The 26,816-nt window shown below is 38.3% G+C and overlaps 1 protein-coding gene across 8 annotated transcripts in view; it reads left to right on the top strand.

The window, feature by feature from the left end:
• cita (citron rho-interacting serine/threonine kinase a) overlaps positions 1–26,816 on the top strand; it is a 43,877-nt gene that overhangs the window by 245 nt on the left and 16,816 nt on the right. For 4 of the 8 annotated variants that reach the window (XM_041981005.1, XM_041981002.1, XM_041981006.1 and 1 more), the window contains exons 2-27: positions 75–194; positions 333–474; positions 1,119–1,294; positions 2,264–2,365; positions 8,353–8,495; positions 8,719–8,812; positions 8,927–9,130; positions 9,266–9,419; positions 10,640–10,829; positions 15,067–15,172; positions 15,835–15,978; positions 16,179–16,298; positions 17,511–17,681; positions 18,327–18,380; positions 18,482–18,535; positions 18,756–18,896; positions 19,931–20,056; positions 20,477–20,572; positions 20,830–20,946; positions 21,510–21,619; positions 22,011–22,185; positions 23,054–23,251; positions 23,491–23,544; positions 24,185–24,382; positions 24,680–24,873; positions 24,973–25,108. In XM_041981005.1, coding sequence (XP_041836939.1) covers positions 93–194; positions 333–474; positions 1,119–1,294; positions 2,264–2,365; positions 8,353–8,495; positions 8,719–8,812; positions 8,927–9,130; positions 9,266–9,419; positions 10,640–10,829; positions 15,067–15,172; positions 15,835–15,978; positions 16,179–16,298; positions 17,511–17,681; positions 18,327–18,380; positions 18,482–18,535; positions 18,756–18,896; positions 19,931–20,056; positions 20,477–20,572; positions 20,830–20,946; positions 21,510–21,619; positions 22,011–22,185; positions 23,054–23,251; positions 23,491–23,544; positions 24,185–24,382; positions 24,680–24,873; positions 24,973–25,108 — 3,501 coding nt within the window. In that variant the 5' untranslated portion in view covers positions 75–92. Of the gene's footprint in view, positions 1–74; positions 195–332; positions 475–1,118; positions 1,295–2,263; positions 2,366–8,352; positions 8,496–8,718; positions 8,813–8,926; positions 9,131–9,265; positions 9,420–10,639; positions 10,830–15,066; positions 15,173–15,834; positions 15,979–16,178; positions 16,299–17,510; positions 17,682–18,326; positions 18,381–18,481; positions 18,536–18,755; positions 18,897–19,927; positions 20,057–20,476; positions 20,573–20,829; positions 20,947–21,509; positions 21,620–22,010; positions 22,186–23,053; positions 23,252–23,490; positions 23,545–24,184; positions 24,383–24,679; positions 24,874–24,972; positions 25,109–26,816 lie in introns of all 8 variants that reach the window. The other 4 variants (XM_041981004.1, XM_041981000.1, XM_041981003.1 and 1 more) reach the window with 1 other exon arrangement.

Genomic DNA, 26,816 nt, shown 5'->3' with positions numbered 1-26,816 from the left:
CCTGCTCTGTACGTAACATAGCTCCGATATTGAGCTGCATTTTAACTTCCACTGGTTGTGTATTATTCGCTTAGGATATACGTGTTAAAGCCATGTTGAAGTTCAAATACGTGAGCCAGGGAAGCCTGAAAACATTGTCTTCCTCGGCGGACCTCATTACCAACCGCAGTTTGCGGCTCAACCAGGTGTTTCAGGTAATGCATTGTTTACTTGCTCTTATGCTTTGACATGAATATATTATTTGTCTCAGACTGTGCTAACAGGCTGAAACTAGTTGCAGTAACTGCAGTCAGTAGCTGACTTCCCTTCCTGTGTTTGTGTATTTTCTCAAGGGAAGAGTCGACTTGTGTGGGCAGCAGGGAGGATGCACTTTAGGACGGGAGGAGTTTCTGGAAGCTCTGCTGCTACTCTACGAAGAATGCACTTCCCCAGATCTTATGAAGATACACCACGTGGCAAAGTTTGTTAAGAAGTGTAAGCATAAATTTCACAAATTTGTAAAAGGAAAAAAAAAAAAAAGTCTGAGTTGATTTCGAAGCTGATTAATTTTCTAAAGGTATGGTTGTAATTGGTTCAGCTTTTGAGACTTTACACCAATTGCCATAGTTTTAAGGTTATATCATAATAAAAATGACTATTTAATTTTATGAAATTATGTTATATACTTCAGAATATAAGGAGACTTTTACTGAAAATCGGAAATTTTTATTGTCATGCTTGCAAGTATAATAAAATTAAGTGCAGTTCAAGTTCAGTGCAAAATCCCAGGTATAAAGAATAAAATAATTTGAAGAAAAATTATATAAATGTATGAATGTGGGGGAAAATATATATATGCATCCAGATATTTAGTTCTAAAGTAGCATCATGTGTACTTTTTTTTTTGTTATTCTTACATCTTACACACAAATTTGATTTGTGTGCAAAAATATTATTATATATAATAGCATTTTTTATAACACAAGTCAGGCCAGGTTATTACTAATGTCAGTAATATGGAGTACCTAAACCAATAGTATGTGCATGTAGCTGTTTAAGCTGTTTATCTCTAGTTAGTATTTTGCATGCTGTTTAGATATTTACATCTGAAAATATCTTTGTTTGTGCCTGTGAAACAGTTTCAGAAGCAATTTCAGAGCTGCGAGCCTTGCAGCCAGGACTCAATGACTTTGAACTTCGTGCAGTGGTCGGCCGCGGTCGCTTTGCTGAAGTACAGGTGGTGAGAGAGAAGACAACCGGAGATGTTTGTGCACTTAAAGTGATGAAAAAGGCAGTCTTACGCACTCAAGAAAATGTAAGAGTCCTCATTTTGACCCAAATTTTACTGTTTTGAAACTAAATTTTCACTTTGATTTTGTTAGTTTTTTGCATAATAGACCTTAGCAGTAACAAGCATGTTGTATAAGCTTTGTTTTAGCACTGTCTATGCAGCTCCTGTTAATTGTGTTTAAATATATTTGCCATTCCAAAATTGTTTTGTTAAAATGCCCCACTGGAAGGTGCCGTAGAGCTGAATGCTAGAGAATCGAACATGGGTGTGTTATTTCACAGCTGTGCTCTCTGGCATATGAGTAATGGAACAGATCTCAGTCAGAATAGTACATGAGCTGTGACAGGGACAGATCTGAGACACAATTTCAAAGAACAAGAAATGTTTTGGTTGTGCCACCTGCAGCTACTTTGGTTAATGTAAATGGCAATCCACTTACAGAACAAGCTGCATGAGCCCAGGCTCAAGAAGAAGGATGTGAATTCTGATCATCAGAAGTTTATTATGTTAGTGGTAGGCTGATGTAAGATTTCAATGCATAATGTGCATTATTTTGAGAGCAAGGTAATTAATTTGTGGATAATTACGGTTGATATATCTTATGCATCTGTTCTCTATATCTTTTTGTTTTTGTTTTTTGTTTTTTGTTTTTTAACAGGTTCAGACAAAGTTCAAACACACACAAAGTTGTATTAACTAAAGTAGTCTCAAACATTACAGAGCAGGCATTAATGATGCTGCCTGAACCACAGATGTTTCTGCATTCTGTCTATGGTTACTATGCTTGAAACAATCAGCAAAATTTTCTGCCAATACTCATTTTCACCAAATGGTAAACTGTTTAACAAAATTCAAAAAAACAAACGGGTTGTAAAAAAAGCACATTAATTTTCTGAATGTTCTATATTTTTAATGTTAGACTGGTTAATTTGTGTTTCCTGCATTACACATACTTATGCTGATTGAATGCCTTTGTGATTTTTGTTTTTGCAGGTGGTTTTTCATGAGGAGGAACGGAGGATTTTGGTTCTCAACAGTGGTCCCTGGATCCCACAGCTTCTGTATGCCTTCCAGGATAAAGACAATGTCTACCTGGTAAGGCTTCTGCATTTTTGTTTTAATTTTGAAGATGCACTTCTCAGTGTCGGAAGGCTCTTTTTTTTATCTTTCGTACATTACCATAGTGTAGGGCAGGCTGTAAAGTTGTGGTGATGAAAATGTAGAAAAGGCACATACACATTCTATTAGGGCTGCAACGATTAGTCAACGTTGTCGACAATGAAAATAGTCGACAACTAATTTACCCGTCGACTATTATCGGCAAAAAAAAAAAAACCACCTACAGAGTGAGACATCATTCTCTTCCCTATCTCTGCTGAGAGTTGCAACACGCACATGTGCAAAGAAAAAAAAACAACCCACAGAGTGAGACATCGTCGTTTTTTTTTTTTTTAATCTCTGCTGAGAGTTGCACATGCGCAATAAAGTCCACCAGGGTAAAAATATGGCGGCCGACCGGGGAATAGAACAGCGACAGAGGACGTCAAAAGTCTGAAATAACTTCACGTTAAACTTAGAAAATAAATTAAATACATGTCAGATTTGTATAGCGGACCTTGCGTACCACGGAAGTACGTCTGCAATGCTCGAACACTTAAAGAGGAGACAAGTCAGATGTACATAACAACCTCATGCAAGATTTCAAAGCTGAAAGTGAAATAAGATCCATTTAATAATTATGAGATACACAATCCGATTGGTCGACTAGTCGTTTTAATAGTCGGTGACTAATCGACCATCAGAATAGTCATTAGTTGCAGCCCTACATTCTGTAATATAAAATGCATAAATTGTAGTTATTCATATTGTGCATAGGTCCTGAAGTTCAGTGAAATTTGCAGCAAAGTGCTTAAAACACCTCTGTTATATCCAACTCATCTATTACAAGGGATATTTTTTTAACTGCAGATTTAAGTTTTTAAAATTCTAACTAGGGAATACACTCACAACATTGCTCTAATGTCAATGTTACTTTTTCTATTACTCCCCCAATTATATCTGTATGCTTCATGGCACCTAAAAGCAATTATAGCAATTAATTGCACCTTCGTGTTTTGGCTGGTTGTTGTATTAATTAAACAGGGGAATTTGAGTTTATGCCCCCAAAATAAACCTTTTTGTACTACAAATTGAAAGGGTGTATTCAGATGGATGTAATCTATCATTATGTATAAGCTGAGGTTAATGTAGTCCATGCTGTATTAATACAGGTATGAGCTACAGGTTGAATTTTAGCAGTTATATTAAGACAGTTGTGAGGTCAGCCTATTATCACTTAAGGCAGTAGTTCCCAAGCTGGGGTCCAGGACCCCCAAGGGCATCCCCTAAAGAGCACAGGAGGCCCCTAAAGCTTTGAACATTTAAAGCTGTTGTGATCAATGTTCACACATTGTACCTATTTTAAGAAAGAAAACTAAGGCTGTATGTTGTTAATTTAACTTAGGCTTTATGGAAGTACATGACTCAGCCAGAATACATTATTTATAGTAAGAGACTCACTTTTGAAAGCAGTAACACTGACCTCACAGGTCTCCCTAAAAAGTCCATCAGACAGCTGCAGTTAGTCCAGAACGCTGCTGCTCGAGTCCTCACTAAGACCAAGAAAGTAGATCGTGTAGTATAACTCCAGTTCTCAGATCCTTTCACTGGCTTCCTGTTTGTCGAAGAATTGACTTCAAAATCCTGCTCTTAGTTTACAAAGCACTGAATGGTTTAGGACCAAAATAGATTCAGGATCTTCTGGTTCGTTATGAACCAACCAGATCCCTCAGGTCATCAGGGTCCCATCTGTTCCTAGAGTCAGAACTAAACGTGGAGAGGCAGCGTTCAGCTTTTATGCTCCTCACATGTGGAACAAACTCCCAGAAAACAGCAGGTCTGCTAAAAGTTTCAGCAGATAAAAACCTTTCTATTTGCTGCCTATTATCAAAACAGCTGTTAATTCCCAACACTGGAAATTTATTTATTGCATTTTATCTATTTGATTTTTTTTAAGTTTGTTTTTAATGCACTTATTATTGCTTCCTGCACCCTGTTGTAATGCTTTTAATGTTTTATGTAAAGCACATTGAACTGGCATGTGCATTAAATGTACTATACAATAAAACTAGCCTTGCCTTACCGCCAACCTTTGTGTTTGGCCCTGCTTTGGTGAAGACCAGCCAGTTTATATATGAGAATCCACTTGGACAGGCCATCAAATGCAAATGAAGCTCAACACTTGTTGAGTTGTGTGCTTCAATACTTTTTTTTTTTCATCTTCAGTATACACTTTATTGCCTCATGTGTTAATTATTTGTACTGTATGTGGAGCTACTGGCTCTCATAGACAAACCTAGAACACACTTCTACCCTGGCTGTGGTCTCCATTAAGTGTCCTTTTACACTCCCATTTCCCAAGATATTCTTATCAGCGCTGAAACTGGTACTTTTTGGTAAACAGTGTGTGTGTAGAAGTGTGTTAAAGCTGGGGTATTGTGTTGGAAATATTGTTTTTAACGTTTGTTTTTTGTTTTTTTAATTCCAACTAAAGTCAGGACAGCCGGTGTCTTTTTCCACTAAAAACCTGCTCGTTCTAACCTGCCTTGTCCTCCGCAAACTGAAGCGTCACAGCTGCTGAGAGTAAATAGTCAATCTAACAACCAGCTAATTTTAAGGGATATCCTGTGCTCCTTCACATCCAGTAGAAGTGCTGCCAAAGCTGCTTTTTGCAATGATAAAATCAGCACCAAGTCTTAGATTTCTTCTCAAAACAAAGAGTGGCCACTCAACTAAAACAACTCTGTTGCCTTTGCTAGAAACCTTAAAAGCAGCTAGAGCTACAGCTTAGTGTAGGGCTGGGCAGTTAATCGAAAATGAATCAAAGCCGACATTCAGAACCAATAATTGATGTAATCTTGCTCATGTCAATTATTTTAATTATCTGTTAAATATATTTAAAAATATTCATTAAATGGTCATATATAGTTAAACTGTGTGCTTCCTTTAACTTATTATAAAGCCAATATGTGCTCATCTATTATGAAAATGTTTGCAGCAAAAACTTTCAGTTAGCTATGAAGGCTAAAAATAAAACAATACTAAAATAATTGCTAATTAATTCTAATTGAGGTAACATGTTTTCAATCAATCATGATACTGATTTGAGGTCATATCGCCCAGCCCTAGCTTAGTGCTCTGTTTGTATAATTTTAGACCGTCAGCAGCTTTTAACATGGTAAACGGCACATCTTAACATCAATTGAAAAGAGCATCATAATCAAACCACATGGGTGGTTTGAATCCTGCCTCATCTTGCATTCTTTGTGTGTCCATACCCACACAACATCCATACCCCATTCCCTTTCCAAAGAAGTGCCTCAAGGCTTGGTTCTGAGGTCCTGTCTATTTGCAATGCACATAACATCCTTGGGTACTGTTATCCGCTCACATGACTTCTGTCACTGTTATGCACCCAGCTGTGCCTGACATTCTCGCCAAATAGCCCCATGGTGTTGACACCAATCTGTTTTTCTTTTAGAGATCTCAGTATGGAGGAAGAAGATCTATCTTCAGCTAGACCTTTAAAGCATGAACTATGGTTAATCCTAGCCATTCTTTTTGTCCATATTATTAAGTGGTTGTCTCTCGCCTTGCCCCAAATTCTTCTTATTGAAATGTGAATAATAGTAAAAAGGTTGTTAATGCCAATAATCGGAAGATGGCCATGATTGATACAACTTATCTATCACAGAAATTATGGTAGGTTTACCACCAGAACATCCACTAATAAACCTAATTTATCAGCCATGCTTACACACAGATATATCATGGCTGATCTGAGGTTAGAGGATTTTGCAGACCAGACACTCTTCAGTGAGCATGCAGTCACAAAGTTCACTGATCTGCTTGGTAAGAGCACAAAGTGGCTTCTGAACAGGTACTGCTTCCCAAATGAGATCCTGTTAGATTCATTCTATTATTTAGAACTAGTGTTGCAAATAGATGCTAACTGCACAAAAGTGCATGTACTGTAAAGTGGGTTTTTGGTTCCCGATGCCAGGTAGGAAACAGATCAGTGGTTTTCCAACCATCACTGAGCTGATAAATCAAATGTGAAAGAGCTGTTTCGGTGATGCTGGTAATGTGTGTGTGAGAGGTACATTCTGGTGTGCTCAGTTGCAGATATGGCTCATCTGCGTGCCATGCCATTTTTTTTAGTATTGAGTTTAATAAAAAAAAATAACTTTTAAATGATACAGATGTTTCTGTTGATCATAAATCATTATTTTTTCCCCACATAGTCTATTATATGAATTTAAAAATTTATATCTATCCCTGGCACTTTTATTTTATTTTCCTAAATTTTGTCAAAATATATTTATAAATTTTTACTTGTGGTTGGCACATTGTCATGCATGAACTAAGTGCTGACTTGGATGAGTTCAGTGAACTAAATGGTGATGTTTGGTTGGCTTAAACTTCACCAAAAAGCAACTCAGCATGGTTTTATTATTATTTATTTTTGCTCTTGTTTATTCTGGAGAGAACGACAAGCAATTTCAATGTGATTTCAAAAGGGATATTTTTGTCAATGTATTAATATAGAGTGTTTCTGAATGTATATAAACAGGCTCGGGCATAGTGCTGTTGAACATATGGGATTTGTCAACATATGTAATAAGCACAGATTTTTTTATTTATTTTTTTTTTACCTGCAACATTTTGACAGGGTTTTAAAAAATAATCTACAAAAAGTTCATAAATGAATCCCAGGATTTCATTCAGGCCAATAAAATACTTGATGATATTCTTTTTTTCTCTTAACTGGACCTTAAAGTGCTGTGGGCAATCTTTGGGCAAAGCTGCACTTCTTAATGTTACATACCAGGAACTGCTGCTGTTGATAAGTGATAGGAGGAAAAAAAGTTATATCACTTGCTCAGTGTATGGTTTGCTTTTAGTGTTTTGATTGCACACGTAACACAGTGTATCTCGTCTTTTATTTTAATTAACAATGAATGTTAATGATTTGAAATTTGTTGAGAGTGGAAACATGCTCGTCCCATGATCCCATTTTTTGCTGTTAAGCACGGTCATTTTATCTCACAAAGAGAGCACAGTGTAATCATTGTGATGGCTGTTAACCTCACAAAATCTATATTTTCTCTGATGACTTGGACTGGCTTAGTTTAAAGGGAAAACAGCATTTCCTGTGCAGGAAACCCTTACATTGAATACTGCCCTTTTTTTTCTTTCTCACCCTATATATATATCTTCCTTCATGCCTCCTGCTTGTCTGTCTCAATTCTTCTTTTTCCTCTTTTCACTCCCTGTCTTTCTCACCCTGCTCACTAACTGAGCATGGAGGAAAATACAAAGCATCCATCTTTATCCGTGTGTCAGAGAGGCACCCAGTTGCTAGGTAACACTAGAGAATGCTCCCGTTCATTCAGACTTGCAGACCATTCATGCGCCAGGGGCTTTCGCCTGTTAAGGTTGCGTAGTTGCAAACATATAGCTCAAATCAACTTTTAACAGTTCATTTTAAAGGTTCAGACAGTAAATAAGATGGTCTGTATGACCGTAAATGAAACAGATCTTCAAACTAAAAATCTTAAATGAGATGGTTGTTGTAGCATGTTGTACTGACTGTAAATGTTCTCTCTCTGTGATCACAGACAAGCTACAGAGGGATTTTGCAGTTATTCTTGATGTATTTTTAGCAGTGCTTTGACTGCAGTATCACAGATGTATCAGTAGTACTCTCCGGTTGTTACATAAGGGAATCTATAATGAGAAGAAATTCCCTATAAGCATAAACTGAACAGAACTTTGATGTAAGCTCAAACACATCCATTACTTGTTACTTTATTTTCCTTCTAAATATAGACATGTTTATAGGCATTTATTAGTGTTGCAACAGCTTCTCACACTTGACCTATCAAATTCAAATATGCATACTCATAATTCATTCATTATGGTCATTGGTCATAGTTATATTCTAACAATTTTCTTGTATGCATATATTTGTATATTCCTAGGCGATGGAGTACTTACCTGGTGGTGATCTGATGTCCCTAATGAACCGATATGAGGATCATTTTGATGAATCCATGGCTCAGTTTTATTTGGCTGAGCTAGTAGAGGCCATCCATGCCGTCCACCAGCTAGGTTACGTCCACAGGTAAGACACTGGCCGCTAAATCAGACCTCCCGGTGGATCTATGACGTTTTCACTAAATTGGTTTTCTTTTGAATTCTGATTGTGATAGTATGTTGTATAAAATAATGATGACCTTTACAAATGTGTACCATTATCTTCACAACGGTAGACATATTACAGTATGTGGGTAACAAACAGCTGTGTAAACGCAGTATCAGATGTCTTCCAAACGATGTACTTACAGAGATGTCAAGCCAGAAAACATTCTCATCGATCGGACTGGTCACATTAAGCTGGCTGATTTTGGATCAGCTGCCAGGTTGTCTGCTAATAAAACTGTAAGTGGATTACAACGTTTGGTTTATAAATTAACTTCAGTTTCCTTGGCAGTAACGTTGTATAGGTGTTTTTTTTTTTTTTTTTTTATTCTTTTTTTTATTTTTTTTTTTAAGGTGGCCACACCTACAGTGCCTGTCGGAACACAGGATTTTCTCTCCCCTGAGGTCCTGGCAGTCATGAATGGCTCTCACAGTACCTATGGGGTTGAGTGTGATTGGTGGTCCCTTGGGGTCATTGCTTATGAAATGATCTATGCCAAGTCGCCTTTTTCTGATGGCACTTCTACCAAGACCATTCACAACATTCTCAACTTCCAGGTACACAGACTGTCTGCAAAAATAGAAGATTGAATAAATAAACTTTGTACTCTTGGGAAAATCAATAAGATATGCAGATTGAATTATTTAATAACTAATCAGTCTGTCCTGTTTGCTCATCCTGTTTGCCCACAGCGTTATTTAAAATTTCCAGAGGAGCCACATGTCACTAAGCAGTTTGTTGACTTGGTGCAGAGCTTGCTGTGTGGAGCTAAAGAGCGACTGGGTTACCAGGGATTGCGCTGTCACTCTTTCTTCTCCAGTGTAGACTGGAACAACTTGAGACAAGGTGAGGGGATTCCCATCTGATGCTCTGTTCTCCTGTCTTTCAAATAAAAATGCTCAGTTTGTCACAGAGTTGCTGTAATCATGTCACCGGAGAGATGAAATGACTGGCTGTCAAATGTTAATGTTTATAATTTCTAAAAATGCATTGTGTATGTAGATAAAAACAACTTACCAGTGGTGTTTTCAGTAGTAGCATAATGAGATTCTGTCTACTGTTGGCAGCAGACCAGCTCTTTCCTAAAGAGGAGAATGGGTGGCAGAGATGAGAAGTGAAGCAGACAGAGTAAAAATCTGCAACTCATCTGCTTTTCAACAGATGCAGCACAAATCTTGTAACACCAGACACGATTTATATGGCGGAAATATGTGTGCTTTTTATTTTTTGTTTGTGTGTTTGTTTGTTTGTGTCATTGTTTCCACTAAGTTTGACATTGGCAGCTGATCGGCTGTTGGAAAAACATACAAATGACATTGAAATTACATTTTCAGTGAAGCATGGTCACATTTACAAAGTGCATCCCTACACTGTGCCTGTAATTCGCAAACGAAGCTGCAGGGATGAGTGTTTACTTTACCCTGCCTAATCGCTTTAGTTCAGAGCCTTTAGATGACTAAACCCTCCTGTTCTGAAGTGTTTATCAAACATCTTTTATACTAAGCTGTTTTCCTATGACAGTATTCCATCACTGAATATTTATGAAATTATGTTTTTTAAAGCCACAAAGTTATGATGTAATGTTAAGGTTTCAGGAGCTTTATTTTATTTTTATTTTTATTTTTTGGAGGGGTGGGGGTTGTTACTTTATCTGTTCTATTTGAATGATAACAAATAAAACTATCAACAGTATTACATGCATACATAGTTGGGAATGCAGCTCTTGTTTATTGACAGTTCAACACGAAAGGAGCTTCTTGCTTTAGCTGTGGCTCCAGCTGATTAGCTTGCTCTGCTGCAGTGAGGGAGAGCGAGTGAGCATGTGTGTTTGAGAGGGAGAGAGGAGGAGGGAGGGAAAGAGGCAGCATGTGCATCAACGCGCGACTTACCGCACTCTAGGCTCCCACCGCTCTGCTCCTCCTCCCCTCCTTTCTCTTCCCTTTCTCCTTGTGTTTTTATTTTTTTTTGTTTGTTTTTACATTTTTTTTACCACCTTGTTAGTCGCAGCTTCCTTTTTTTCCCCCTTGCCCTCTCTTATTCCCTCCATTCATCCTTTACTCCCGCAGCTCTCCCGCCTTTCGTTCCTGCATTGCACGCTGAAGATGACACCTCTAATTTTGAGGAGCCGGAGCAGGCTGCCCCCTGGCCAGCCTCAGCAACCCAGGGAGGAGCTCTGCCAGTGGGCTTTCAGGGCCAGGATCTGCCCTTTCTAGGATGGTTCTTCAGCAGAGCGTTGACATTATTAGCCAAAACTGAGTAAGTGGTACCTGTTTACTACTTTGTGTATGTGTGATTTTTTTCCCCCTTTATTTTTAAAGTCAATCCACTGCTTTTTTTTTTTTTTTTTCTTCTTTTTCTTTTGCCTACATCTCTATAACACCTTTGTTGATTCAAACCCCCATGCTAGCATTGGCTGCTCTTCAGCCATTAGACTCCTGATTACCACAGCAACAATTTCCAGGTAGCCTTGTTTCAGGTGACCTAGCATGATGGCCTGGGCAGTCAGTGCTGTCCCTGTCATTAGTGTTGTGCCTGTTTGGGCTAAAATTGGTTTGGCCATATGCTGTGTCAGACAAGGAATGAGGGAGGGGAGGAATCCCCCTCTTCTCTGGTTCTCCCTTCTTCTGTTTTCTTTTTCTGTTGCTGTTTCTTTGTGCTTTGAGATCGCATATTATCGATCCAATGCATAGGTAGATCAAATGAATGAACGGGGGCTGTTAGCCTGCATTATCTTGCCATCAGCACTGATTGGTATGCGGCTGAGTGTGTCAATGAGGATTGCTGAGAAGTGGAACCCCACACATAGGCACTCTCCCACCCTCACAGCTGTTATTATGGTTTCTCTGTTACTGTGAAACATAATGACTCCTGACTTTTACAGCATGGGTTGCAGGACTTTAATTTAGCCTAATGGTGTTTGGCTTCTTAACCTTTGATACTAAAGCTAGAGAATGGGTTTCATTTCCGTAGCTCCATGCCAGTGCTCTCGCAGGTTAATGGTGCTGGAGACTGCGGATCATGACAGCAGCAGCAACAGAAAAGGGAAGTAAAAGCGTGAGCAGATTAGACAGGGAAAAAGGATAAGAGCTCAGATTGGGGGAGAGAATCTATTTCTATGGTTACAACCGTGATTTTTTTCCTTTCCTTTCCCAGTCCCCACCCCCATCTTTACCCGTCTCATCTCCTTCTCTTATTTTCTCCCTCTTCTAATGTCTCTGTCCCTTGCTGTTACACCATCAGTCATCTGTTCATGGTTTTTAACTGGGGCCAGTCATTTTCTTTGCTGCGTTTGACTAAGAGGAGCTCAGAGCTCATAGAATGCATCACAATTTTGTGTGGGTGCATGCATATGCATGTTCACATTCTTCATTACAATGCCAAAAAGGAAAGAGAAATGAGCTCAGTGCCAGGCGTAATGAAATGCTAATCTTGTGTTTTGGGGGTTCCAGCTATTATAATTTTTTTTTTTTACTCTTTTTGAACTTGTTTGTTTGACTCCTCATTAGTAAAACTCAACAACAAAATCCCCCTAACAGCTTGCCTCAAATTTATAAGAAGCCATCTGCAGAGATGAAGAGACTGCAGATGACTCATTTCAACAAGAAATATTTGTTTTTAGTTTGTTTTTTGTTTTAAGAATTTTCAGTCATTCAAGAAAATTAGGTTGTTTACAAAAAATTTTTTTCTCTGAATGTCTGTCTTTTACCCAGTGATGATTTTGGGAGTGACACTTGAGTTTCTCTTGCACATTCAGTCTTATGAGTCAGCTAACACTTTGGTCAAGTGTAGAATATTTGGAGAACTCATCCTCAGAGTGCTTTGAATATCACCAGATCAGTATGGTGTATCTAAAATGGTCATCAAAATACCTAGAGGATGAGTTCTAATGATTTTACATGACCATTTAATCCTAATCTAATGCTATTACGTGGTTTAGGATTTTGTTTGGTGGCTAATGACCAGATTTTGGAGAAATCAGAGGGCTCATGCACTTAGATTTTTTTTGTTTTCACAGAGCTCTTCCTGACCTCCATCATAGTTCATCATTTGGGTCAAAAATGTCATTTGAGTACAACGAAAACTATTCTTCCACTGCCAGGAGACTGAGATCTGCATAGTATTTATACATTTATATACAGACAAACATGTACAATGTATTGATTGTATGAGACAGGTCATGTTTTACTTCATATTTAGAATTTATGTGGTACAACTGGTTTGATGTTGTCCACTCAGTTTTGTCGACATTTGTTCTTAAACAAATGAGTAATCCTACATTTTTTAAATTTAGCATCTTTGTGTTAATGCTGTGCATTGCTGTGTCCTAGCTGTGTTCTGTGTTGAAAAGGATTTATCTTGCCTATTTTCCTTGTGTCTTTCCTTGATTTTCTCCAATGATACAGTCTGCACCGAGCACTCATTTATTTTTCCCCCACTGTTCAAAGACGTGACAACCATATTCCTCCACACAAAGAGTGGCCTAACATTTTCTTCCATAATATTTATTTTCTATTCTGCCCAACGATATCTCTTGTTTTCTTTAAAGCAAACTTGTTTGTTTTTTATTTAAAGGACATAAGGAAAGGAATCGGTAGAATTAAAAAAACACCCATTGTTACATATTTTGATTATCGGGGGAAAATAATCACCATAAAAACACATCCAGCTTGATCTAGAAACCCTCAGATGGAGGATTTAAATTTCCATATTACCTGTATGTAGCTCCGCTAAACTGCTGAGCTGGAGCTGAATTTAGATGTCTAACATTAATTTTTAAAATGCAACATGTTCATCTTGCTGGAACGCTTCCCCACTTAATCAATAGAAAAGCATGAAATTACTGGAAAATGACTGGTGTGGTGTTTGTGCTTTTGTTGGTGAAGCCAAATGTGTGCGGGTTGGTTTCTATATGCATTATAAAGCATTTGTACCATGTATAAATGTGTTTCAGGGGGATTTTTCTTTGGTGCAGAGAGAGCAGAGCTTGCTTTTGTGATTATTTTTAACACCATGACTCAGTCTTGAGTCAACTTTATTAAAGATCCTCTTGCAGTATTTGTGATTTCATTCATACAGGTCCATTCATTTATTTAGAAAACTTCTATTCAGAATCTTGTCAATGGTAAACAAAATGTAATTCCAAAAGGATTGAAACAAAAGAGGACATTTCCTTCAATAAACTCAGTGCAAAGCTTAGTTTAGAAAGAACACAGTCCAAATTCTCCAGTTGCATTTATTTATTTTTATTTTATTTATTTATTTTTTTGTCAAGGAAATGACATCTTCTCAGGACGAAGTTGTTGCTCCTTATTTTTTGTCACTTTAGTCCTACCACAGTGAACTATAGTGAAATAAGAAAACTCATCCTTTTCAAAAGTGCTTTTTAAAAATATTTGTCCTAATTGTTGAGTTGACTAAATGCACTTCAAAGTCCTCTTCTTGGAAAGAAACCTTGACTCATTTTCCCAGTGGCTGTTTCTCATTTACACTACTCACAAAAAGTAAAGGATATTTGACTTTTTGTATGATGTCAGAATGAACTTAAAATCTTTTTTTTTCTTTTTTTTCTTTTTATAAGATCAACTTAATTTGACACTCTCTAAACCTTTAAATGCGCATGTACGACTTTAATGTTGTACATGTTTAAGTTCTTATTTCATAACACGCTGTTCTCCAACAAGGTGATAAAAAAACAAAACAAAACAAAAGAAGTGTCTGAACCAGAAATGCAGCACTATGATGGCTTTTATCTAAACAGTCCTCTTCATCATCCTGTTCACATTTAGACATCATTAGACCAAGAAGACACTTAACACACGACAAGTTAATGTTGAGGTATACCCACCACTGTTGTTGGGTTTCGTTTCAGTAAATTATTTGAGACGAAGGAAGTACCATCACATACTTCTACTGAAATGTCCCACATTTATGATATAATATCATTGTAGCATAAACTTTTTACATTTTCTGTAAATTTCACACTAAAGTTGAAGATCTCTAACTCTTTGTGAGTTGTTTATGATGCATATGTTTTGTGTCTGCATTTTGACAGACTTAATTACAGCTGCAGTTAAGGTGTGCTGTTTTGTGATGTGTCCTTTTGCCATGATATAACATAGCCAATGATCCTGAACCTGGTTCGCCATAATGATTTTAAATATTGTGATTTTTACATGTGTATATATATATATATATATATCTCACAAAGGGAGTTATATGTGATGTTAGCCAGCCAGAATCAAGCTATTGATGCTGTTTATCTGCCATATACTGTAATTATTTAGCAAACGCTTCACTTAAACATGTTTTATTGACAACAAAAAGACAAATAATCTTATCAGGGATCAGGGGTGGAACTTACCTTGTACAATAAAGAAACCAGTTTAGATATTACGATGCACATCTCAGCATTTTGATGTTAAAGTTCATTCAAGTTTGAATAATTGATGATTTACATAAACAGAATGAAGAATCTCTGTTAATGTTGTTGCAGGTCTGTGTCTGCAGGCCTTAACTCTCCTGCTAAGACCAACTCAATGGAAAAGAAATTGCATCTTAAAAGCAAAGAATTACAAGACACTCAAGACAAATGTCATAAGGTGATTTTGCATAACTTGTTTATTCTTTCATTCATGTTTTATATACATCTTCCCAGACTTTTGTTACCAAGGCATGTTATTGTCTAGTTCAGATCAATGTTTAGTAAAGTCTAATATATTTCATCATCTGCCTGCTCTAATTTTCAGCCATTCTTCATAGGAAATGCTAAATTTGAGCCTATTCTTGGAAGAATACTTTTACCGTACATGCAAAACCATATTGAGTAATTGCTGATTAGAAAGTGTAAAATCTGGTTCTGAGCAAACTCAGGCCATCTTTATGGGCTTTATTTCCAGACTTCTTGTGTTTTTTCTGGCAGACTTGCTTAACATGGATAAAAGAAACTTCTGTTCTGCACTGTGGTGCTGTAATAAGCCAAGATAATCCTTTATTTTTTTATTCATTTTTTTTTTCTTCAGCAATACAGCTTTGTGATTTAAACCATTCTTGATTGGGCGATTTGTCGGAGAAATTAGTTATAATCTGTATCAGTATTAGATTAATCAGCCAAGCTTGCTTTAGCATACAAGGATTTTACTGCTGTGTATAGCCATTCTATAGTGCAAGCTCAGACACTTGCAGATAAAACTCAAAGCTGCTGTAAATTGTCAACCTCCACTTGAAGGCATTGGGTGAAACTTGTTTTGTTTGATGCATTAAGATGGAACAGGAAATCTCCAGGTTCCAGCGAAAAATGACTGACCTGGAGTCAGTGCTCCACCAAAAGGATGTGGAGCTGAAGGCTTCCGAGACTCAGAGAAGCATCCTGGAGCAAGACCTTGCCACCTACATTACTGAGTGCAGTGTGAGTCATACTACCAGCCTTTTTTCATTTGTGTTTGTGGACTTTTAGAAGAGGTTTTGAATGGTTAGAGAAAAAGGGAAAAAAAATTATTCAAGTTGGTGTTTATGCAGATATTGGCATACTTTTCCATTGTTGTGCTCAACATTTATAACATCAGTGTTGAATTCGCTTTGAGCCTGTTTGCATGTATGTGTTCGCAGAGCCTGAAGCGTAGCTTGGAGGAGGCGCGTGTTGAGGTCTCGAGGGAGGACGATAAGGCCATGCAGCTATTACATGATATAAGAGAGCAGAGCAACAAGCTGCAAGAAATTAAAGAGCAGGTATGTAATTTTTCTCTCATCATTGCAAAATATTTAAAGCACTTTATTGTACTAAATGTATTTTTTGAAAGAAAAAAAATACCTTCATGCTCCGTCTACAAATTCTGTCTGTTTTCCACAATCTTTAAGCCATAATAGCTGATAGCGGTGTAACTGCAGAAGCAGTGAGATAAAATTCCTTCTCAGTGTGTGTCTGTTACACAGACAGGGCTTCCCCTCTGAGACCTCAGCACTTATAAAGGTCATCCCTGCAGATGGCAGCCCTGCAAGGTGTAAAAGCAGACTCTTTGATCATTACTCAAGAGACTCATCCACCCTCCATTCAGGGACACGAAACACTGTAATTGCAATAGTATGACATACTTTGACAAAACAATTAAAACTTGAGCTAGAAAGTAATTTTACAGAGGAAAACCCTAAACTCCTTTAGTGGAATCTTGGATTTGTCAGATGTGTCCTACCTAATTATGTTGTCTTATGGCTGAAAATGTGGGTACACAAAAAAAAAAAGTTTTGAGTTGCTAGCATCAGCGTAACATGTTCTGTCTGAAGAGTCTAAATAGACTGAAGCGTTGGTTTTCCTTTCACTCTGAGCCCTATTGTGTGAAGTTGACAACTGGATCTTTAGAGTTTAAAATACTTAGATTTTTTTCTATTTTGGCTTGTTTACTGATGAATGCTCTTTGCCAAAAAGCACTGCAGTTTCTATAGATCACTGCACAATGAAACTGCGTCAGCAGATCTGGAGAGTATTGTCTTGGTCTTTATAACACTGGCTGCAATCTCCATTAACATCTCAGTTCCTAACTAACACCACAGGAAAAATAAAACACTGTTATAACAGTCATGGCTTGAAGAGCTTTTTTAATCTAATGATTTAATACATTTTCTTTTCAAGACGGTGATCTTTAAGTCATCTGAAGTCTTTTGGTTTCTTAAGCAAATTAGTGTTGCAGTGCATTTTGCTTCAGATGCAGATATTTTATATACTGATTAAATGTTCTGTGTTAAGTGGATCATAATGATTATTATTTCATTATTTGAGTTCATTACATTTTTTGAGAGAAATCTAATGTGAGCAGCTAAACATTGTGATTATTCAAAGAGTTAATGCAGAAAATGACCTCTGTGTTTGAACTGCAAGTTTTTTATTTTTATTTTATTTTATTTTATTTTATATTGCTCTTCAATGTGTGCCGTTTGTGGCCTCAGGAGTATCACGCCCAGTTAGAAGAGATGCAGGTGACCATCAGGCAGCTCGAGGAGGACCTATCAGCTGCACGACGTCGCAGCGATCTTTACGAAGCCGAGCTCAGAGAATCCAGACTAACGAGCGAGGAATTGAAACGGAAAGCTGTCGAATACCAGCAGAGAATCCAGAAGGTGCTTTTGCATTAACTCTAGGAACATCACATTAAGTAACATTCACTTTTTGTTCTTGATTGCTTGTATTCTTCTCAAGCATTTCTATTGTATGTAAAACGCAATTAGTGTAATTTTTTCTGAAAATCGGCTTCATTTGTTGACCACTTGTAACTTTTTGTTTTTGCCGATTTATAAATAGAAATGTTATCATTGGCCTAAATGGCATTTTAAGTAAAATATCTGGTGCTAATTATTTTAATATAAAATGAGCTCTGACAATTTAGAAGTAGATTCTTAAATAGTGTTAAATTGTAATGAAGTAAACTATGTCTATAAATTGTCACATGGTTTAAATGCTTTTCGAGAGCCTCCCGTCAGCTGTGACCTGGGCACACCTGACCGAGCGGAGACACCAGAGACCGTCTGTGCTGCTTTGACTGCTGTGCTTTTTGTTGAATGATGACATGAACAGAATATATTCAGGATCACCGTTTTCAGAAATGCACACATTATTTTTGCCTTTTCATTGTAAATATCACAGATTATTTTATTCATTAGAACTCCACAATTTAAATTTTTTTTTTTTTTTTTTTTTTTTTACAGAAAAGAAATTTTGGTTTCACGGGCAAAATTTTAATTTATTCCACAATGTTGTCTTTTCAGGCCAAAGAGCAGGGGAAAGCTGAAGTGGAGGAGCTTCTTTCTAAACTGGAGAAGGTAAACAGAGAATCAGATTGCGTCTTTTTTGTCAGATATGTTTGCAGAGCGAAAGTTTCTGTCAGATTTGATGAGAGGTCACTATGTTTTCTCTTTTTAAGACCAACTCTGAACAGCAGGTGAAAATCCAAGAGCTCCAAGACAAACTTTCTAAGGTAAATAGTTTCTTGATTGTCATTGTCTAGTTTTGTTATCCTGTTATGCAAGTGTTTTACTGTTAAGAGTCTTATCTTCTCTATGATCTGCTATTTCTTTCCATTTATTTACTTCTGTAGCCTTTTTCCCTTGGTGTCCAGTGGTAGAAATTGCCCAAGCATGTCGAGATGTTTGTCCAGGGATCCATTAACAGCCTTTGACCTTCTGATTTCCCCCCAGGCAGTGAAAGCGAGCACTGAAGCCACTGAGCTGCTGCAGAATGTCCGGCAGGCCAAAGAGAGACTGGAACGAGATCTGGAGCGCCTGCGAGGCAAAACTGACTCTAGTGATACTTTGAAGCGCCGCCTGAGAGAAACAGAGGTACTAGACTAAATCTATAATGTTTAACAATCAATATACAACATGTTTGATTTGTTTGTTAAAGGTCCCATATTATGCAAAATTCACTTTTTAATGGTTTTGGAACAGTCATACTGGTCCCCCCGCATGTGTAGGAGACCCGTAAGTGTGAAACTCTTTCAGGCGCTCTCTCTCCCCCCTGCTCCACCTCTAGGGAAGTAAGCGCTGAATTGAGCGAGTTTGAAAGCGTGTACGTTATGACGTCATAAGGGACAATAACCACTCCCCACAGAGCGATGGACCCGTCTACCGGCTCTCAAAGCCCGCCCTCTAAAAATCACCTAGCGCCCAGTGTTTTTTCCCTCTTCGGCAACCCTCGTTAGCGGACATGGCTAAGCGACAGAAGCACTGTTCTGTTTGTGGCTGCATAAATGAACACGAAAACGTTTTTTTTACTTCCATCCACTGAACCCACGAGGACTGAGTGGATTAATTTTATTTTTGGAGGAAATGTACCCGGAAAACTTCCAAAGGTTTTGCATGTCTGTGGCCAGCATTTCAAAGAGGACTGTTTCCACAACATGGGGGCATGGAAAGCAGGCTTCGCCAACCGTTTGAAGCTGAAGCCAGGTTCAATACCAACTGTCCGTGACACAGCTGGAGAGGTAAGAGCTGGCAGTTATTTTATCGTTTCGGCCTTATTAGTCTGATAGCTTGAAAATATATTAACCTGTCAATCACCTCATGACGGGCGATGCGATGGGCGGAGCCAACAGCTGAGCTGCTCCACCAGGGTTCCGCCCACCATAAACGGCACATTTCTGAAGCTGCTAAAAAGAGGGAGGTGAAGAGAAGCCGCTGCACTCAAACTGAGGGTCGATTTGTCCATACCATGGCGGAAATATTTCATTTAGATATTAATGAATGGTCTCAGATTGGGAATAAAGTGTATAATATGGGACCTTTAAAACTCCTTTTATGGAAGCTGGAACACAATTATGTCATGTTCTATGCAATTAGCCTTATGTTGTGCCTTGCCTTTATCGTGTAAGCAGGAGGGCAGGAAGACCCTGGAGAACCAGGTAAAGAGGCTCGAGATGGTTGAGCGGCGGGAGAATAAGCTGAAAGATGACATTCAGACCAAATCCCAGCAGATCCAGCAGATGGCTGAAAAGATCCTGGTAAGACACCTACAGATAGGGCTCGCTAATACTCTGGACTACTCCTCCCCTAATTTCACCCCACTGCCCAGTGCCCACGCCTCCCACTCATCCAGCCCTACCCCAATCTACCTTCATAATTACCCGAGAACAAGCATGAACACTCTTCTTCTCAGAGAGCAGAGCCTCACGTATGGCTGTCAGTAATTTAGAGTTAGGTTTTGGGTTTTAATAAATACGCACACGATTTTACCAGCGTCAACATGAACAGGCACCGCCACTATCAGCTTCTGGATTTCCAACTTTTCAATGCAAGTTGCTTCATTTCTTCTGTATGACACATATTTGGTGTTTTGGAGTAGATTTATTAGAAGTGATTTCCTATTTTGTGTTTATAATCATTGTGATAGAGAGATCCAGTTAAATGTGCATTTTCTCTAGGAACTGGAGGAGAACCTGAGGGATGCCCAGTCAACAGCGCAGAGGATGGAAACTCAGCTGGTGCAAAAGGAGAGACTTTTTGAAGATAAGATCAAGGTGGGTCAACTTAATATCGTTTTTACATCAGTCTTTGTCAGTGCTGACTTTTACATCAGTGTCACTGAATGTGAGTAAGAGCTGTCTCATGTTTTACAATGAGAACTGGCACCACCCTAATTAAAGTTTCCACGCATTTACCATCATGTCGTGAAGGGCTGCTTTGTCATGTAGCAGATTACTGGCTGTACCCTAAACATGAATTTGTTACAATCAAAGCAGACAAGTCTTATATTCACTGACTCTGATTGATCTAGGTTCTGGAGGCCCAGATGAAGGCAGACCTGGCTGACAAGGAGAGCCTCGAGGCGAAGAGGGCGCAGCATGAGGAGGAGTCGAGGGAAAACTGTAAACTCATCAGCGAACAGAAAGCAGTAAGACGACACAAGAAGCTGCTTAAAAGCCAAATCCAAACATTTATTAGCCAATTCTTTACTGAGGTGAACACAGAGTATTCTGATAGCTACAATGAGCATCTGATATCTACTGTGTACAAATCTTCCTGTGAAAGCTACTTGTGAACATGAAAAAGTTTTTTTTTTTTTTTTTTTAATTAGCTTTGCATCATCTTAATTTTATGTAGTTTACATGTATTGGATTGCACAGGTAAAGAAGATAGATTAAATTGCAGAATGCTTCATGTTGCTCAATAAAGCCTGGACTTAAGTTCTAATCTGGTTAATGTGGTAGAACTGCGGCAGCTAAGAAGCTTTTGGGGGTAGTCATCTGACATTGACAGGAGACATTTCAGGCAACATCTAAATGGATTCCAGTGGAGTTTTCTTAATGTAAAACATTCCTTTCTTTATAAAATTGTTCTGCAGAAACACATGCATTCAATTATTCTTCTTAGGATTTGACTTCACATTAAGAAGGAACATAAGCTGTTTGCTAGGATGGGGTTTGCTGCATGTTATTGTTCCCCCTCTTCCTACAGACCATTAATGCCATGGATTCTAAAATGAAAAACCTGGAGCAGCGCATTGCTGAGCTGTCAGAGGCTAACAAGCTGGCCGCTAACAGCAGCATCTACACCCAGAAAAATATGTGAGTTAACTAAACCTGCTGCCTACACTGTGTTTTCCTGAGAGGTCTATGTACACTTTGTCTCCAGTTGCTTCATTAGGAAGCACCTACATCTTTGTGCGTCATGTCTGCTCTCTTTCCTGTGTCTGATCTGGTATTTTTAAGCCTTATTACAAGAGATGCAGCTGTAACTCATCTGAATCCTCCCCCAAAAAACAAAACAATGTTAAAATGTATGTTTGTTAGTGTCATCTAGTGTCATCAAGTATTTTATCATCTTATTGAGTTGGTTACAGTAGATTACATTTTAAAAAATTGTATAAATATGTCAAATATATGCTTTGACGTTCCAGTGACCATATTTCTGAGCAGGCTATAATATATTGATGTGTTTTTTGTTTTTTATTGTCAGGAAAGCCCAGGAGGAGATGATCTCAGAGCTTCGGCAGCAAAAGTTTTATTTGGAGTCTCAGGCTGGCAAGCTGGAGGCCCAAAATGCCAAACTAGAAGAACACCTGGAGAAGATGAGTCAGCAGGAGCAAACCAAGAGAACTCGGCTGCTTGAGCTGGAGAGCAGGCTGCGGGAGGTGAGGCAACAGGAGGCAGAGAGATCCATAATCCCAAGATTAAGTAATTCACTTTAACCAGCACAGATTGTAGCCTTCATCATTACCATCCACCAAAGGGATTAAGGCAGTTGATCAGCAAGCAAGCTCAGATACCTTTTAGAGAAACGGCTAATTAGATAAAGTTCAAATTACCAGAAAATTTCTTTCATGTATTGAACGTTTTATCTTATTTTATCTGATAAAGCATTGAGTTGACTCCTAGAATTTAACATCTTTGTCCACCACACAGAGAAATGTATCCTGAAATCTATTATTTGCTTGTGTGCAAACACACTCCGAGATGCAGTTTTGACAGATCTGCGGACTAGAGGGTCCTTTTTCTGAAAACCTGTCTGCAGATTTTCCTGGTAGACAGCCTGTTGTCATATCTCACCTCCTCGCACACGTCCCCGCTGAGATGTGATACCTAGATTGGCACTAATTGCTAGCCTTTCTGTACACTCGCTTACAAACAGTCTCATCGTCCTCTCACACACATATCTCTCACCAGTACCTTCACTTAATGGACTGTTCCATTGCTGGAATAGAAAAGCCACATGCACCTTGTAATGTTGTTTCCTTTCTTTTAAGGAATTCTGGTTTGCATTTCAAAGTCTGCTAAAACTTGTGTCACCCTGTGTCAAAGTAATCTCTTTTTCTTCTTTAATTTATTTTTTGACTCACATAACCTAAGATTAATTAAAAGGGGTTGTGTCATTCACTAGATTAGACATAATCTCTGCACCAAACAAGTTCAGGTCACAGTAAAACTACTGTGTACAGTACAGGTACTGTGAATTCCAGGTAATATAATCCAGTTACTAAATTTACTTTGTCTTTCCTGTAGATGGGCCTAGAACATGAAGAAGAGAAACTGGAGATCAAGAGGCAGGTATCGGAGTTGACTCTTTCCCTGCAGGAGCGCGAGTCCCAGATCAGTAGCCTGCAGGCTGCACGTCTTGCCCTGGAAAGTCAGTTGCAGCAAGCTAAGACTGAACTAGAAGAGACCACTGCTGAGGCAGAGGAGGAAATCACTGCACTGAGGGTAAAATGAGCTTTTGCAAGTACATGAGCATCATCATTATTGTTTATGAAGAAGTAGGTAGGCACTCATTATCCTTTGACTTAAGTCCTTATTCTATATGCAGTATGAAATAGTGTTCATGATACAGTATTTTAGCATTATTTATGCTAAATAAAGCTGCAGCAGTACACCATTTCTCATTATTATGTGTATAGTTAAATCTGGTTTCATGTTTGTTTATTTGCTCTGGTTTTCATCAGAACCACAGAGATGACATTCAGCGCAAGTTTGAAGCTCTGAGAGACAGTTGCTCAGTAAGTGCTGCTAAAAGATTCTGCTAAAAGTTATACAGTAAGGTGATTGTGTAAATGTTCATCCTAATGTGGCCACGTATTCTGTTAAAGCAAGTATTTTAGTATAGAAAAACAAGAACAGAGCTTAATGCGTTATCCGTTGAAAGTTGTCAATACAGCTGCTGTCCCATAGAAGAATACTTTTTAAGTACTGACATCCAATCACATCTGTGAGTTTTGGAGATTCTGACTACTGTTGTTAAATCCTTCAAGTCCAATGCTATTTAAACATTTCCTGTTTAATAAGGCAGAAGACAGTACAGGCTTTCTTCAGACCTGCTTTAAGGATTGCATACAATTAGTTTTAATTATATACTGTGAGAGTAAATAACATTATTAATATACCATTTTCAATAAATGATTTTTTTCAAGTTTGAGTTACAATATAAAAGTATTAAATTGTTGCTGTAACTGCAGCTTTGCAGCTCTAATAAGCCAAAGATATGTTTGATACATTAGAAGAAATCTAAAAGTACTGGTCAGTGTGCACATAAGAGCTTTAAACAATCCACAGCCCAGATGTGCTATGACTTAACAAGTATAACATCTGTCCTTCCTCCGACTCCTCTTCCTCATAACGTCTCTGTCTGTTTTGTTTCAGGTAATCACTGACCTGGAGGAACAGCTTACGCAGCTCAGTCAGGAGAACGCTGAGTTGAACCGCCAAAACTTCTACTTGTCAAAACAGCTGGATGAGGCATCAGACGAGAGGGAGGATCAGCTGCAACTCAGCCAGGAAGTGGACCGCCTTAGGAGGGAGGTGGCTGATCGTGAGATGCACCTCAATAACCAGAAGCAGGTAACATGCATGCATTAAAGGTTCATTAGTTGCTTACTTCAGGTCAGCAACTAGAGTTCAAAGATGAATTTTTTAACCACTTAAATATTGTCTTTGTTATATTTTCAAATAAGCTGTTACAGTTTAAAGTACTTGCTTGAATAGTTGATTGAAAGCCACGTAAATGATGTAGCATTTTAGCCTTATAGCATTTAGACTACATACTGTTGTTGAAAATGCAGAGACAACAATCACGTGGTTTTTCCCAAAGATCCAAAAGATGTTCTCTTCAGTCTGTTCTTTCATGTATGCTCTCAGAACATTGAGACACTGAAGACCACATGTAGCATGTTGGAGGAGCAGGTGGTAGAGCTGGAGTCTCTCAACGACGAGCTGTTGGAGAAGGAGAGGCAGTGGGAGGCATGGAGAGGAGCTCTGGAGGATGAAAAAAATCAGGCTGAGAGACGCACCAGGGACCTGCAGAGGCTGCTGGACAATGAAAAACAGAACAGGTAATGCTAAGTTTTTGTTGTGCATTGACTATGTTTGTCATTTAATTTATAATTGAAAATGTTTTACTATTATGTAACTTGTTATTGTGCTGTTGATAGACTGCGTGCAGAGCAGCGCAGCACAGAGTCTCGCCAGGCAGTGGAACTGGCAGTCAAAGAGCATAAGGCTGAGATACTGGCTTTACAGCAGGCTTTGAAGGAGCAGAGACTGAAGGCTGAAAGTCTGTCTGACACAGTGAGTCTGTCACTTTTGATTTAACTTGAAATCTTTCTTCGTTTCTTTTCAATAAATGTCTCACTTTGTCACAGACATTTTGTGTTGCAGTTCTAAGGGCTTGTCTCTCTAAAACTTAAGAAAATTTGCACATGTAAACACAAAGACACTAATTAAACTTTTTAAAATTTTTTACAGCTTTTGTGCTCAATCATCTTTTTGTGCACATGAAGCAGCAAAAAGATTATTGAGGCATTAACTGTAACATGCAAATAAATGCCACTTCTGCAAAAAACCCTGTGAAAACATTGCATTGATGACAACAGAAGTCCTGTCAGGGTTAAAAAAAAAATAAATAAAACATTGATGAACCAACTCCAAAACATGAAATGTTATTAAGAATCTCCAGGCACCTCATAATTTGATTTCATCATGTTTCTGGGGGCTCTATAGCAATTAAAGAACTATTTTTGATGCATCTTGGTGTTTTTAATTTTCCTTTTTTTATTATTTGGAACAATCTAATTATTTTAATTCTAATATATGTCATCAAAAAACAAGAAGAGATGTGGCTAATTAGGTGGAAGTTTACATTTGTAAACTTACAGATACAGATGTACAGATTTTCCAGCAGTGAGGAAGAACCAACAGAAAATGTGCTCCTGTTGCAGATCACTCTTCCTTGGATGTTTAAAATCACATTAACATTTATTTTCTCTCCATTACACGTTTCTATGAAACAAAAACAAAACCTTTCACTAAGCAAAGTAGAAAACTGTTTAGTCTCTTCCAATTAACAACACCTTAGTGACAAGACAGTTGACCTTAAATAACCTCAGGCCACCATTCGACACAGGCAGAACACAAAAAAAATAATTACCACTCTCTAGTGTTTTGGCAAAACTTAACAAAAAGAAAGCACGGCTCCTACAATATCTATAAAACAGCATGTTGTATCTCGGCTCCAAAAGTGTGCAACATAGCACCAAAGCCCAGATTCTCAGACTGAATATGGTTGGCTGGTTGGCAGCAACTGCAGCCAGGTGTTTTTCATCCTTTCCTGACTGGAAACGAGTAATGAGGTTTCTCGTTTTTGCTGTGTTCGTCACCATATGCTTCCTCCTAATAAAACCCTGCCAACTGTATTTTTTGCTCAGCCATCTTGTGCATTTTTTTTTTTAACCTTTATTTATACAGGTGAAACACAGTCTAGAGAGACCTGTTTTAGACAGACAAAACAACATTTAGTTACAGTTACACAGCTTTAACAGTACAAAATATAAATTAGAGTTCATTTAAAGGCAAAAAGCAGGTTACATCTAAAAAAGGAACTAAAAGCACAACAAAAGGAATATGATTTAAGTTTGTTACATACTCCACAAGAAGCGAGAACCTTTTTCTCTTGTTCATGAGGCAGGGAAACCCAGACTTCTCCTCGGCCACATTCGCCAGCTCATCCGGGGGAATCTCGAGGCGTTCCCAGGCTAGCTAAGAGATGTAGTCATTCCAGCATGCCCTAGGTCTTCACGTTATCTCCTCCTGGTGGGATGCTCCCAGAATGTCTTGCCAGGGAGGTGTACAGGAGGCATCTTGACCAGATGCCCGAGTCACCTCACCTGGCTCCTCTCAATGTGGAGGGGTTAGCTCTACTCTGAGCCCCTCCCGGATCAAGGGAGAGCCCGGCGACCCTGCGGAGAAAACTAATTTCAGCCGCTTTTATTTACGATCT

This window comes from Melanotaenia boesemani, chromosome 3, assembly GCF_017639745.1.
Source record: "Melanotaenia boesemani isolate fMelBoe1 chromosome 3, fMelBoe1.pri, whole genome shotgun sequence".
Taxonomy (NCBI): domain Eukaryota; kingdom Metazoa; phylum Chordata; class Actinopteri; order Atheriniformes; family Melanotaeniidae; genus Melanotaenia; species Melanotaenia boesemani.
The sequence above is the reverse complement of the archived record's forward strand: the minus strand, read 5'-3'. Positions and strand labels throughout refer to the sequence as shown.